The following is a 15,853-nucleotide window of genomic DNA, read 5'->3' as shown; positions in this document are numbered from 1 at the left end:
GCGGCTCAGGTTAAAACGCTCGAAGTGCGTTTTCCTGGTGCCTGAAGTGGAGTTCCTGGGGAGAATAATCGTGGCGGACGGCATCAGGCCCACTGATTCGAAGACGGAGGCAATAGAGAACGCACCAAGGCCGCAGAACGTGATGGAACTGTGGTCATTTCTAGGACTCCTGAACTAACTTTGGTAACTTCTTACCGGGTCTCAGCACACTGCTAGAACCACTGCCATCTTACTGCGTAAAGGAGACGAATGGGTATGGGGTAAAAGCCAAGAAAATGCCTTTGTAAAAGCTAGAAAACTGTTATGCTCAAACAAATTGCTTGTGTTGTATGATGCATGTAAGCGTTTGGTACTAGCATGTGATGCGTCATTATACGGTGTCAGGTGTGTATTGCAACAAGCTAATGAATCTGGGAAATTGCAACCGGTTGCTTATGCATCCAGAAGTCTGTCTAAAGCTGAGAGGGCCTACAGCATGATTGAGAAAGAAGCATTAGCGTGTGTTTATGGGGTAAAGAAAATGCATCAACATCTGTTTGGGCTCAAATTTGAATTGGAAACTGACCACAAGCCACTGATATCTCTCTTTTCTGAAAGGGGATAAATACGAATGCATCGGCCCGGATCCAGAGATGGGCGCTCACGTTGTCCACATACAACTACGCCATCCACCACAGGCCAGGCACAGAAAACTGTGCCGATGCTCTCAGTAGGCTGCCATTGCCAACCACGGGGGGTGGAAATGGCACAGCCTACAGATTTAGTCATGGTAATGGAAGCATTCGAGAGTGAGCAATCACCCGTTACCGCCCGACAGATTAGAACCTGGACGAGCCAGGACCCCCTACTGTCCTGAGTAAAAAATTGTGTGCTTCACGGGAGCTGGTCCAGTGTCCCACTAGAAATGCAGGAAGAGATAAAAGCTGTACCAGCGGAGCAAAGATGAAATGTCTATACAGGCAGACTGCCTTCTATGGGGTAATCCGGTAGTGGTACCCAAAAAAGGCAGGGACACCTTCATCAGTGATCTCCACAGTATTCACCCAGGCATTGTAATGATGAAAGCGATAGCCAGATCCCACGTGTGGTGGCCCGGTATCGATGCAGACTTAGAGTCCTGCATGCACAAATGTAATACACGTTCACAGCAAAGCAATGCACCTAGGGAGGCGCCACTAAGTTTATGGTCTTGGCACTCCAAACCGTGGTCCAGGGTCCATGTCGACTATGCAGGCCCGTTCTTGGGTATAATGTTCCTTGTGGTTGTAGATGCGTACTCCAAGTGGATCGAATGTGAGATAATGTCGGCAAGCACATCTGCTGCCACCACTGAAAGCCTGCGGGCCATGTTTGCCACGTACGGCCTGCCTGATGTCCTTGTGAGCGACAACGGGCCATGTTTCACCAGTGCCGAGTTCAAAGAGTTCATGACCCGCAATGGGATCAAACATGTTACATCTGCCCTGTTCAAACCAGCATCCAATGGTCAGGCAGAGAGAGCAGTGCAAACTATCAAGCAGAGCTTGAAGAGGGTAACTGAAGGCTCACTGCAGACTCGCCTATCCCGAGTCCTGCTTGGTTACCGCACGAGACCCCACTCGTTCACTGGGATTCCACCCGCTGAACTGCTCATGGCAATTAAGACAAGACTCTCGTTAGTCCACCCTGATCTACACGAACAGGTAGAAAGCAGGCGGCTTCAACAAAGTACATATGATAGCGCAAATGTGTCACACGAAATTGAAATTAATGATCCTGTATTTGTGTTGAACTATGGACAAGGTCCCAAGTGGCTTCCCGGCACTGTTGTGGCCAAAGAGGGGAGTAGGGTGTTTTGGGTCAAACTTTCAAATGGACTCATCTACAGGAAACACTTGGACCAAACCAAACTCAAATTCACGGACTATCCAGAGCAACCCACATTAGACCCTACCTTTTTTGACCCCCCCCAACACACACACCAGTGGCAACCGAAACAACAGCCCAGCAGGACTCACCACACCAGGCAGCCCAGCTGCACAGGGCCCAACAAACGACTCACCAAAACCAACATTTGCACCGTGACGATCAACCAGGGAAAGGAAAGCCCCAGATCGACTTACCTTGTAAATAGTTACGCTATTGACTTTTGTGGGTGGGGGGGGGGGAGGGGCTCCTTAAGCACTTGTACTTAAGGAGGCCTCACAGGCTGGAGAGGCACTCTAGACACCTGTAATAAAAGACTAAGGTCACACTTTACTTTGAGCTCACAGTATCTGGTCAGACTCTTTATTCATACACAACAAAAACTGTACACAATACTCCAGGTGTGGTCTCACTAGGGCCCTATATAACTGCAGTAAGACTTCTTTACTCTTATACTCAAATCCTCTTGTACAAAAAGCTAACATACCATTTGCCTTCTTAATTGCTTGCTGTACCTGCATGTTAACTTTCAGTGATTTACGTACAAGGACACTCTGGTCCCTCTGAACACCAACATTTCCCAAACTCTCATCATTTATAAAATACTCTGCTTATCTATTTCTCCTACCAAAATGGATAACTTCACATTTCTCTACATTATACAAGTAATCCATTTGCCATGTTCTTGTCCATTCACTTAGCCTGTCTATATCCCTTTGAAGCCTCTTTGCATTCTCCACACAACTTACATTCCAACCTGGCTTTGTATCATCAGCAAACTTGGATATATTACATTTGGTCCCCTCATCCAAACCATTGATATATATTGTGACTAGCTGAGGCCCAAGCACTGATTCCTGCGGTGCCCCACTAATTACAGCCTGCCAACCCGAAAAGGACCCATTTATTTCTACTCTCTGTTTTCTGTCCATTAACCAATCCTCAATCCATGCTAATCCTCCAAATCCAATGAGCCCTATTTTGTTTATTAACCTCTGGCACCTTATCGAATGCCTTCTGAAAATCCAAATACAGCACCTTTATCTATTCTGCTAGATACAACCTCAAAAACATGATTTCCCTTTCATAAATCTGTGTCGACTCTGCCCAATCTTATTGTTCTTTTCCAAGTGCCCTGTTACCAGATTCTTAATAATAGATTCTAGCTCCCTCCTTTCTTAAATAGTGGAGATCCATTTGCTACCTTCCAATCCGCGGGAACCATTCTAGAATCTATGGAATTTTGGAAGATGACAACACTATTTCCGTAGCCGCCTCTTTCAAAACCCTAGGCCATCAGGTTCAGGGGATTTAACGGCTTTCAGTCCCATTAATTTTTCCAGTACAGTTTTTTTTTACTAATACTAATTTTTTTCAGGTCCTCATTCTCATTGGATTCTATTTCTGACCGACACAATGTATTTGTTTAATTTCTCTGCCATTTCCTTGTTCCCCATTATATCTCCTGTCTCAGCCTGTAAGGGACCCACATTTACTTTAGCTAATCTTTTCCTTTTTATATACCTTTAGAAGCTTTTACAGTCTGTTTTTATGTCTCTCGCAAGTTTACTCTCATATTCTGTTTTCCCTTTCTTCATCAATTTTTTGGTCCTGTGCTGAGAATTCTAAAATCCTCCCAATCCTCAGGCTGACTACCCTTTTTGGCCTTTTCCTTTGGTCTAATACTATTTTTAATTTCTCTTGTTAGCCATGGTTGGACCACTTTTCCTATGGGTTTTTTAATGCCGTAAAGGAATATATATTTGCTGTAAACGATGTATTAATCCTTTAAATGCTATCCATTGCTTGTCTACCATCATACCTTTTAATGTAGTTTCCCAATCTACCTTAGCCAACTCGCCCCTCATACCGAAGTAGTTTGCTTTGTTTAGATTTAAGACCCTTGTTTCGGATTCGACTAAATCATTTTTAAACGAAATATAAAATTCTACAATATTATGGTCACTCTTTCCTAAAGATGCTTTTACCACAAGCTTACTAATTAACCTTTTCTCATTGCACAATACTAGATCTAAAATAGCTTGTTCCCTAGTTGGTTCCTCAACGTACTGATCTAGAAAACAATCTTGTATACATTCCATGAATTCGTCCTGTACACTATTACTGCAAATTTGGTTTGCCCAGTCTATATGTAGATCAAAGTCCCCCATAATTACCGTATTACCCTTATTACATGCATTTCTAATTTCCCGATTTATACTCTGCCCTACATTACAACTACTGTTTGAGGACCTATAAGCAACTCTCACCAATGTTTTCTGCCCCTTGTTGTTTCTTAGCTCCACCCAAACGGATTATACTTCTTGATTTTCTCTCTACTATTTTTAATCCCATCCTTTATTATCAGGGCTACCCCTCCTCCTTTTCCATTTTGCCTATCCTAAAAGATTAAGTGTCCTGGAATGTTAGCCCAGAATTTCCAATGTCCCGGGTCCATACGAAGTTTCTACGGACCCGGGAAGGCATCGGAAAAGCTGGTTTTCAGCATGCAATGCGCATGCGCTGAAAACCTGCTTTTCCAATCTTGACAGATGGTCCGCAGATCGGGAGCGAGGACATTTGTATGTGGAAGTTTGGGCTATTTACCCATATCTTGTGCAGCAAATGTCCTCAAAACTCTTGTGCCTGAAAAAGCAGTCTTATGTTCTTATTAATGTTGCGGAAGTTCAGAACCAGGGATAAGGGATAAGCCATTTAGGACCGAGATGAGGAGAAACTTCTTCACCCAGAGAGTGGTGAACCTGTGGAATTCTCTACCACAGAAAGTTGTTGAGGCCAATTCGCTAAATATATTCAAAAAGGAGTTAGATGTAGTCCTTACTACTAGGGGGATCAAGGGGTATGGCGAGAAAGCAGGAATGGGGTACTGAAGTTGCATGTTCAGCCATGAACTCATTGAATGGCAGTGCAGGCTCGAATGGCCTATTCCTGCACCTATTTTCCATGTTTCTATGTTTCTATAGCCTACTTTTACAGGCGTAAGAGTTTAAAAACATAGAAAAAACAAACATGATTAAAATAAAAAATTTTAAAACACATTTATGCTCAAACCCTGCCCACTCAGATAATGTTATTTTAAACCTGAAGCCTAACTTTTTTTTTTAAATCGGGAATTTTTTTTTCTTTAAAAAACATGTGTAACATTTTTAATTTCTATTAAGTTTATTGTGTGAGGTGTTTTTTTAAAATGTTTTATGTAGTGTTTGTGCGTTTTGGGCTTTTTCTTATTCATTGTAATAGGAGTTTCATAACTTGTGAAACTCCTATTACAATGAATGAGAAAATACTTACCTGTGATTGGGTGTCCAGGCCCATGTGACTCCTGCGGACGTCCCGACATGGACGCTCTGCGTGTCGCAGGGAGAGGAGGCCTGTGGATCGGGAGTTCCAGTGGGCGCAGCAGCTTCAGGTAAATGCGCATTTTATTTCTATTTTTTCTGGATTTACCCGTGGGAAAACCTCCTTGGAATTTCTCCCCGTTTAGTTCCCAACCTTGGCCCCTTTGCAACCATGTCTTCATAATGGCCATTAGATCAAACCTATTAATAACTATCTGCGCTATTAATTTGTCTATTTTGTTGCAAATGCTTCGCGCATTCAGATATAATACCTTTAGCTTAAGACTTATTTCTATACTTCCCTAATATCACCTTAGTCACTGATGCCTGAATTATTGAAGGAGGCTCTGGGAAGTGGCAATGTTTGGGGCAGCTGGGTTCTGGTTGTAATTTTGGGGAAATGAAGCAGTGGAGAATACATAATATAACCTTTCAGTACTTTCCCAGTCCCACTCTTTTAAGTTTTACCAAATGCTTTCCTGCCACTGAGTAGAAAGCCTGACTAATTAATTAAAAGTTAGTGTGATTATACTTATTATAATACTGACTGTATGTCTGCAATTCGAGTACAAGCACACAAAGTGCTCATAATTAAAACACAGCCGAGTGCCAAAATACCCGTCTTACCCCAGAAAAAGTACTATGACCTGGAAATTGGCTTGTTGTTCTTTAAAGCAGTGACTAGGCTTTTACTATCGGGGCAAGTCTCCAGCAGGAGGTTGTGGAAGTGGGGTTGTAAAGAGGGAAAGGCACTTGGTGAGGGGGGCAGGGTTAGGAGCAGGAGGAAATCTTCAGTGGGAGGCCTGATTTCTGCAGACATTAGGTGGGTAGCACGGTGAAGATATGTGCCACCAACTTTGGAGATAGAACTGGGAGGATTCATTCTGAAGTATAATAAATAGCAAGTTTAAGTGTGACAAACGGACATGACCGAACTGAAAACATAGAAAGGTTACACTTATACAAACAGATGACTTTACTTGCAAAAAAAATAAAATTGCAACATTGGAAGATAGATTCTACAACTTAAGAGCTCAATTTTGCCCAAACCTGTTTTGTGGTATATTGCCCAAGTTATGCCCGTTTTTCTAGGCCAGAAATAATTCACTAAAGTTTCCCCGATCTATAATTCGAATTTGACACCGTCCAGTCGCCTCGGGGGGGGGGGGGGGGGGGGGGGCGGCGGTGGAGTCTGCTGTCTGCACATGCGTGGAAAAAAAATTACGTTTCTGATGTCGTTGCAATGGACGCGCATGCGCAGTACAGCACCGAGTTGGCAATCAGCCATTTTTAAAGAGCCAGTTGTGTGTGTGAGAAGGAGTGCTGTGCGAGAGCGTTGGAAAAATCGGAGCTGCAACAGTCCAGGATGCGACGCAGTGCAAGGATTAAGAATTTCTTATAGGAAGAAGTGGAGGCACTAGTTACGGTGAATTAGAACAGATGGCAGGAGCTGGACACCAGCAGAGGTCACATAAAAGTTCCACCCAAAAAAATGAAGAAACACTGGAACCAAGTTGCAGAATACTGCGCGATGGTGACCACCACGAGATCTGGAGGCCAGTGTAAAAAGAAATGGCAGGACCTTGGTCAAGTAGTTAGTGTAAGTAATACTTTCATTTATTCAATGCAATTGCAGTTGTAAATGTGACCAGCTGTATATGCCCCACCCAGCAGAAAGACACCCTCTCTAAAAAGTTATGTTTTCATCTTTGCAGAGGAAAGTGGCAAATGAACAGGAGGAGGCCTGGCAAATCTGCACCCACTGACACCCTTGGAAGAGAGGGTCGCTGCTTTGATGGGTCCTGCCTGGAGAAAAGCAACCACCACTGCACAAGTTGGGCCCACACTCGAGGGAGAGGGTAAGTCCTGCAAATGCCACAGTCTGGCTTTGCTAAACATTAAGTACTGCGCAGGCTAGCTATGCTTCGGTTCCTGGAATGTCTCTGTCAGCTACGCTTCGGTTCATGAAATGTGCTATTATTCATCATGGTCCTTCAAATCAGCCTGCTGCTTGGCCTGCACTGTGTGAGCTTACTCATGCCACCCACCCTGCCCCCTCCTCTGCTGCTAACCATTTGTCTGTGTTCTGTTATATTTTGTAGAACTTGAGACCAACACTGAAGATATAGAAGAAAATTCAGATGAGGACCAGCCTGAACAGGATAACATCTTCGAATCCAATCCTCCAGACCAAGAACATGTGGGTGAGGGGGAGGGGATGGACCTGGATGAAGCCCCCACTGTTTCTGACTTTGGAAGAGGTGCCGCTCATTGCACTGTCAGCCCATTCTGTGACTAGTGGTTCGAGAGCTGGTGGGACATTCCATGGTTTCCCACCTTCTGAGGTTGCGAGTCCCAGTGGTATGATGCAGTGGGGCACACCCAGGGCCCCACCTTCCGAGGTTGTGGGTCCCAGCGGTGTGGTGCAGCGAGGCACACTCAGGACCCCACCAACCGAGGTTGCGAGTCCCAGTCGTGGGGTGCAGTGAAGCACAGCCAGGACCCCACCGGCCCAGCCTGCGGGCCCCAGTGGTGGGATGCAATCCACATCTGTAGGGAGGAGGGGAAGGGAGCTCGACCGCGCTCTCCTGAGGTGCAGGATCTAATTGATGTGGTTCAGATGATGTCATTGAGTGCGGAGAGCATTGACCTTACCCGATCACTCCTAGACGCCATCAGTGGGGTGAGTGATGAGGTAGCGGGACTGTCGGGAGAAGTAACAGCAATGACATGAGAAATGGGAAGGACGTCCAGGACCATCAGTGCAGGAATAGTGACCATGAGGGAGGGAATGTTAGAGATGGTGTAAACACTGTCATTGACCATGAGGGAGGGAATGTTGCAGGTAGTTGAAACAGTTTTGCTCAACATGAGGGAGGGAATGTTGCAGGTCATTGAGATACTGTCAGGGCGCATGAGGAATGACATGTTGGAGTTAGCTGCTGCAATAAGGGAACACACCCAGGCCCCGCGCCCAATGACAGGAGTGGGAATGGCAGTTGATTCTATCTCCACACCAGCCTCTGAAGCGGCTAAAACCGGGCCCTCCAACTTGCCGCCTGGGCCCGTCGCCCACCTCAACCCCCCCTCCCTCAATAGGTGCGCACTACCCGAGATCTTAAGAATAAGCTTGGTACCAAGCCCAGAAACACTGCCCCACCGGCTGCGGGCAGGGGTGGTGGAATGTCCAAGATTGAGCGCAGCGGGTGGTCTTAGAATAAGGTGGAGAAAAGATGGGTGGGTGCAGCCTTTCTTTGCAGTTGTTAAACATGAGAACATAAGAACATAAGAATTAGGAACAGGAGTAGGCCATCTAGCCCCTCAAGCCTGCTCCGCCATTCAACAACATCATGCCTGATCTGGCCGTGGACTCAGCTCCACTTACCCGTCCGCTCCCCATAACCCTTAATTCCCTTATTGGTTAAAAATCTATCTATCTGTGACTTGAATACATTCAATGAGCTAGCCTCAACTGTTTCCTTGGACAGAGAATTCCACAGATTCACAACCCTCTGGGAGAAGAAATTCCTTCTCAACTCGGTTTTAAATTGGCTCCCCCATATTTTGAGGCTGTGCCCCCTAGTTCTAGTCTCCCCGACCAGTGGAAACAATCTCTTTGCCTCTGTTTTGTCTATCCCTTTCATTATTTTAAACGTTTCTATAAGATCACCCCTCATCCTTCTGAACTCCAACGAGTAAAGACCCAGTCTACTCAATCTATCGTCAAAAGGTAACCCCCTCATCTCCGGAATCAGCCTAGTGAATCGTCTCTGTACCCCCTCCAGAGCCAGTATATCCTTCCTTAAGTAAGGTGACCAAAACTGCACGCAGTACTCCAGGTGTGGCCTCACCAATACCCTATACAGTTGCAGCAGGACCTCCCTGCTTTTGTACTCCATCCCTCTCGCAATGAAGGCCAACATTCCATTTGCCTTCCTGATTACCTGCTGCACCTGCAAACTAACTTTTTGGGATTCATGCACAAGGACTCCCAGGTCCCTCTGCACCTCAGCATGTTGTAATTTCTCCCCATTCAAATAATATTCCCTTTTACTGTTTTTCTTCCCCAAGGTGGATGACCTCACACTTTCCGACATTGTATTCCATCTGCCAAACCTTAGCCCATTCGCTTAACCTATCTAAATCTCGTTGCAGCCTCTCTGTGTCCTCTACACAACCCGCTTTCCCACTAATCTTTGTGTCATCTGCAAATTTTGTTACACTACACTCTGTCCCCTCTTCCAGGTCATCTATGTATATTGTAAACAGTTGTGGTCCCAGCACCGATCCCTGTGGCACACCACTAACCACCGATTTCCAACCCGAAAAGGACCCAATTATCCCGACTCTCTGCTTTCTGTTCGCCAGCCAATTCTCTATCCATGCTAATACATTTCCTCTGACTCCGCGTACCTTTATCTTCTGCAGTAACCTTTTGTGTGGCACCTTATCGAATGCCTTTTGAAAATCTAAATACACCACATCCATCGGTACTCCTCTATCCACCATGCTCATTATAACCTCAAAGAATTCCAGTAAATTAGTTAAACATGATTTCCCCTTCATTAATCCATGCTGCGTCTGCTTGATTGCACTATTCCTATCTAGATGTCCCGCTATTTCTTCCTTAATGATAGTTTCAAGCATTTTCCCCACTACAGATATTAAACTAACTGGCCTATAGTTACCTGCCTTTTGTCTGCCCCCTTTTTTAAACAGAGGCGTTACATTAGCTGCTTTCCAATCCGCTGGTACCTCCCCAGAGTCCAGAGAATTTTGGTAGATTATAACGAATGCATCTACTATAACTTCCGCCATCTCTTTTAATACTCTGGGATGCATTTCATCAGGACCAGGGGACTTGTCTACCTTGAGTTCCATTAGCCTGTCCAGCACTACCCCCCTAGTAATAGTGATTGTCTCAAGGTCCTCCCTTCCCACATTCCTGTGACCAGCAATTTTTGGCATGGTTTTTGTGTCTTCCACTGTGAAGACCGAAGCAAAATAATTGTTTACGGTCTCAGCCATTTCCACATTTCCCATTATTAAATCCCCCTTCTCATCTTCTAAGGGACCAACATTTACTTTAGTCACTCTTTTCCGTTTTATATACCGGTATCTGTAAAAGCTTTTACTATCTGTTTTTATGTTTTGCGCAAGTTTACTTTCGTAATCTATCTTTCCTTTCTTTATTGCTTTCTTAGTCATTCTTTGCTGTTGTTTAAAATGTTCCCAATCTTCTAGTTTCCCACTAACCTTGGCCACCTTATACGCATTGGTCTTTAATGTGATACTCTCCTTTATTTCCTTGGTTATCCATGGCTGGTCATCCCTTCTCTTACCGTCCTTCTTTTTCACTGGAATATATTTTTGTTGCGCATTATGAAAGAGCTCCTTAAAAGTCCTCCACTGTTCCTCAATTGTGCCACCGTTTAGTCTGTGTTGCCAGTCTACTTTAGCCAACTCTGCCCTCATCCCACTGTAGTCCCCTTTGTTTAAGCATAGTACGCTCGTTTCTGACACAACTTCCTCACCCTGAATCTGTATTACAAATTCAACCATACTGTGATCACTCATTCCGAGAGGATCTTTTACTAGGAGATCGTTTATTTTTCCTGTCACATTACACAGGACCAGATCTAAGATAGCTTGCTCCCTTGTAGGTTCTGTAACATACTGTTCGAAGAAACAATCCCGTATGCATTCTATGAATTCCTCCGCCAGGCTACCCCGTGCGATTTGATTTGACCAATCGATATGTAGGTTAAAATCTCCCATGACTACTGCCGTTCCTTTTTCACATGCCTTCATTATTCCCTTGATTATTGCCCGCCCCACCGTGAAGTTATTATTTGGGGGCCTATAAACTACGCCCACCAGTGACTTTTTCTCCTTACTATCTCTAATCTCCACCCACAATGATTCAACATTTTGTTCATTCGAGCCAATATCGTCTCTCACAACTGTCCTGATATCATCCTTTATTAACAGAGCTACCCCAACTCCTTTCCCTTCTTGTCTATCTTTCCGAATCGTCAGATACCCCTGTATGTTTAATTCCCAGTCTTGGCCACCCTGCAACCATTTTCTGTAATGGCCACCAAATCATACCCATTTGTAATGATTTGTGCCGTCAACTCATTTACTTTATTTCGAATGCTGCGTGCGTTTAGGTAGAGTGTTTTAATCCTAGTTTTTAAACCATGATTTTTAGTTTAGACCCCTCCTGCAGCCCCTTTATATTCAGTGGCCCTTTTTGTTTTTGCCTTGGGTTTCTCTGCCCTCCACTTTACTCATCTCCTTTCTGTCTTTTGCTTTTTTCTCCTTTTTGTTTCCCTCTGTCTCCCTGCATTGGTTCCCATCCCCCTGCCATATTAGTTTAACTCCTCCCCAACAGCACTAGCAAATACTTCCCCCTAGGACATTGGTTCCGGTCCTGCCCAGGTGCAGGCCATCCGGTTTGTACTGGTCCCACCTCCCCCAGAACCGGTTCCAATGCCCCAGGAATTTGAATCCCTCCCTACTCACCACTGCTCAAGCCACGTATTCATCTGAGCTATCCTGTGATTCCTACTCTGACTAGCACGTGGCACTGGTAGCAATCCTGAGATTACTACTTTTGAGGTCCTACGTTTTAATTTAGCTCCTAGCTCCTTAAATTCGTCTCGTAGGACCTCATCCCTTTTTTTTTTACCTATATCATTGGTACCAATGTGCACCACGACAACTGGCTGTTCACCCTCCCTTTTCAGAATGTCCTGCACCCGCTCCGAGACATCCTTGACCCTTGCACCAGGGAGGCTACATACCATCCTGGAGTCTCGGTTGCAGCCGCAGAAACGCCTATCTATTCCCCTTACAATCGAATCCAGTATCATTATCGCTCTCCCACTCTTTTTCCTGCCCTCCTGTGCAGCAGAGCCAGCCACGGTGCCATTAACTTGGCTGCTGCTGCCCTCCCCTGATGAGTCATCCCCCTCAACAGTACTCAAAGTGGTGTATCTGTTTTGCAGGGGGATGACCGCAGGGGACCCCTGCACTACCTTCCTTGCACTGCTCTTCCTGCTGGTCTTCCCTTCCCTAACTGGCTGTGGACCCTTCACCTGCGGTAAGACCAACTCGTTACACGTGCTACTCACGTCACTCTCAGCATCGTGGATGCTCCAGAGTAAATCCACCCTCAGCTCCAATTCCGCAACGCAGACCGTCAGGAACTGGAGGCGGATACACTTCCCGCACACGTAGTCGTCAGGGACACCGGAAGTGTCCCCGAGTTCCCACATGGTACAGGAGGAGCATATCACATGACCGAGCTCTCCTGCCATGACTTAACCCTTAGATACACTTAAATTGGCAACAACAATGCTGAAGTTTACTCACTGTTATAGAAGAGAAAAAAGAAAAACTGCTCACCAATCACCAGCCAATCACTTACCCTCTTGGCTGTGACGTCACCTTCCTATTTCTTTCTACTTCTTTTTTGCCTTCTCCCTGTAGCTGCACAAGCTCCGCCTTTGTAGGCCTCTCCGATCCCTGGACTCACGCCTCAGCAACCACGAACTCCCGCTGCCTCTCGCGGCCTTTGTAGGCCTCTCCGATCCCTGGACTCACGCCTCAGCGACCACGAACTCCCGCTGCCGATCGCGGCCTTTTATAGGCCTCTCCGATCCCTGGACTCATGCCTCAACGACCACGAACTCCCGCTGCCTTTTATAGGCCTCTCCGATCCCTGGACTCGTGCCTCAACGACCATGAACTCCCGCTGCCTCTCGCGGCCTTTTATAGGCCTCTCCGATCCCTGGACTCACGCCTCAGCGACCACGAACTCACGCTGCCTCTCGCGGCCTTTGTAGGCCTCTCCGATCCCTGGACTCATGCCTCAGCGACCAAGAACTCCCGCTGCCTCTCGCGGCCTTTTATAGGCCTCTCCGATCCCTGGACTCACGCCTCAGCGACCGCAAACTCCCGCTGCCCCTCTCGGCCTTTTATAGGCCTCTCCGATCCCTGGACTCACGCCTCAGCCACCACGAACTCCCGCTGCCTCTCGCGGCCTTTATAGGCCTCTCCGCTCCCTGGACTCACGCCTCAGCGACCACAAACTCCCGCTGCCTCTCGCGGCCAAGGCCTACAAAGTTATTATTATTGGTGTTACAGTTGTAACTGTTCTCAAATTAAGTTTTTTGTAAGTTATGTAAATTTACAAGTTTATAAGTGATCTTAAAGTAAAGTTTGATACAAGAATAATTTTATTGAAGTTAAGTCCAAAAGAACGGTTTGTTAAACTTTTGAATAAAATATATTTTTTACATTAAAACTGAATCATTTTCATTATTTGTTCGATTATTAAAACGACTTTTGAAGTAAACAAGAATAATTTCCATCATTTGTTCCATTAACACAACACAACATTACAGAACAGCACCAAACAGTAAACATGGTCCATGTGGAATAGTTGTCACTGAGCCCTCAGGCAATAGTAAAGCATTCAGGGATGAGCTGCTGGCGCAAGGCTCGTGCAATCGTTAAAGGGACACGATGGCCCGCCCTCCTCCGCCATCGTGCTCCGGCCTCAGGCACTTGCATGGCTTGCTCGTCCTCGTCATCCTCCTCCTCCTGCTCGTCATCTGCATCTCCCGCATCATTATCATCAGCCACTCTCACCACAGGTGGGTCTTCCACTACCAGGTGCTGCTGCCTCATGATGGCTAACTTATGCAGTATGCAGCACACAACAGTGAACTGACCGAAAATCTCAGGGGAGTACAGCAAGTAGCCTCTTGAAAATGCTGTTTCAAGATGCCAATGGTCCTCTCTATGATGCTGCGTGTCGCAATGTGCGATATGTTGTATACACTGTCAGCTTACGCCCGGGTTACCCGGAGGGGCATCATGAGCCAGGTGGCGAGGCCGCACCCTTTGTCTTCCAGTAGCCAGCTCTGCCCTTCTGGCTATTGCTGAAACATGGCAGATATAACGCTGTCGCGTAGTATGAACACATCATGGGTGCTCCCAGGATATCTTGCAGCGACTGACATGAAACGATGCAAGTCGTCACACACGAGCCGTACATTAATGGAGTGGAAGCCTTTTCTGTTCCTGTACATCTCAGAATCCTCCAAAGGTGCTCGCAAGGGGATGTGGGTACAATTAATGCAGCCATGTACCTTTGGGAAGCCAGCAATCCCGGAGCAGCCCACAGCCCTGTCATGCATTGCTTGGCTGGTCAAGGGGGAACTTTATGAAGTCATTCCTCCGCGCATACAGTGCAGCTGTCACCTGGCGAATGCAGACATGTGTTGCATGTTGAGAGATGGCGCACACATCCCCAGTTGTAGCTTGAAACGAGCCAGAGGCATAGAATGAAAGTGCAGCTGTAACCTTCACTTCAACTGACAAAGCAGTCCTTCTGATGCTTCTAGGTCGGCTTTGATCTCAGTTACAGATCTCAGTTACAACTTCTTTGCAGAAACACAGCCTTCTGACAATCTGCATCATTCAGGTGCAGGTACGAACGCCTGTCTCTATATACCCGACATGGGTAAGGCCTCCTCCCCAGCATCCTATGGGCTCTGAAAAAAACAGCGCAAATGACCGGGAAAATTGAGCCCCTAATGCCAAAGCAATGAACAAAATTGGACACTCATATGCAGGTGCGGGGTACTGAAAATAATTTTCAACTGTTTGTATCAACGCAAAAAGATTACTTTCATTTCCAAGAGCCACTGCCCTAAAACTCCACGGTAGTTTTATATACACAAGATTATTGTATAAATAGGCATCATTTTCTTACCCCAAACAGCTCAATTTGTAAAATGGTAGAATTTGGTCAATATCATCCACAGTCTTTACCAAATTGGAGTCTATTGTTGGAGGATGCATAATCACCTTTGCAGAAAACAGCACAACACAGTTAGTCATTCCACTGAATTGTAAAAAAGGCAAGATATAATTTAAGTATAACAATGCATCTAAAGTGATGAAACATTTTGCATGTTTTCATTAATTAGTGTACAATAAATGTGATAATTAATAATAAACTACAAGTTAAAAAAGAACCAGAGATAACTTCCAACTACCAAATGATCTGGCAAGATCATATTTACACAGTAAATATTTATACAGTGAATAACTCAGTAGTGACAGAGAATAATGAAGAACAATCTGCATTTATATAGCACTTTTAAGGTAGTAAAACGTCCCAAGGCACTTCACAGGAGCGATTATCAAGCAAAATTGGACACAGAGCCATATACAGAGATATTAAGACGGGTGACCAAAAGAGGCAGGTTTTAAGCAGCCTTGACGGAGGAACACTTGAATGATCTTCACAGGCAACCATCAGATGGAGAATTAACAACAATGCAGTTTTAAATTAATACCTTGTTCATGCAGAATGCTAATAACATAATCATAACTGTGTGCGGGCAGATTAATGGAGCGGTCTCATTTATACCAGTATGCAGGGAACCATTAATACATTTTTTTTTCCTAAGCAAACAGCACAATTGCCTCTGTATGCAAGTGCACAGCACAGCAGCCAGGATGAGAAGGAGCAGGTAATGAAAAGGAGATAGGTGAAAATTGTCTTG

The 15,853-nt window shown here is 45.5% G+C and overlaps 1 protein-coding gene across 2 annotated transcripts in view; it reads right to left on the bottom strand.

Annotated features, from left to right (window-relative positions):
- Positions 1-15,853, bottom strand: part of pex1 (peroxisomal biogenesis factor 1) — a 119,458-nt gene that overhangs the window by 79,357 nt on the left and 24,248 nt on the right. For both annotated transcript variants that reach the window (XR_011593346.1, XM_070880922.1), the window contains exon 9: positions 15,055-15,149. Coding sequence is in view for 1 of the 2 variants with exons in the window: in XM_070880922.1 (XP_070737023.1) it covers positions 15,055-15,149 (95 nt within the window). In the remaining variant the exon portion in view is untranslated. The remainder of the gene's footprint in view (positions 1-15,054; positions 15,150-15,853) is intronic.

This window comes from Pristiophorus japonicus, chromosome 5 (genome assembly GCF_044704955.1).
Source record: "Pristiophorus japonicus isolate sPriJap1 chromosome 5, sPriJap1.hap1, whole genome shotgun sequence".
In the NCBI taxonomy this organism is placed as follows: domain Eukaryota; kingdom Metazoa; phylum Chordata; class Chondrichthyes; family Pristiophoridae; genus Pristiophorus; species Pristiophorus japonicus.
Note: the sequence above shows the minus strand (reverse complement) of the source record. Positions and strands in the feature narration are given on the sequence as shown.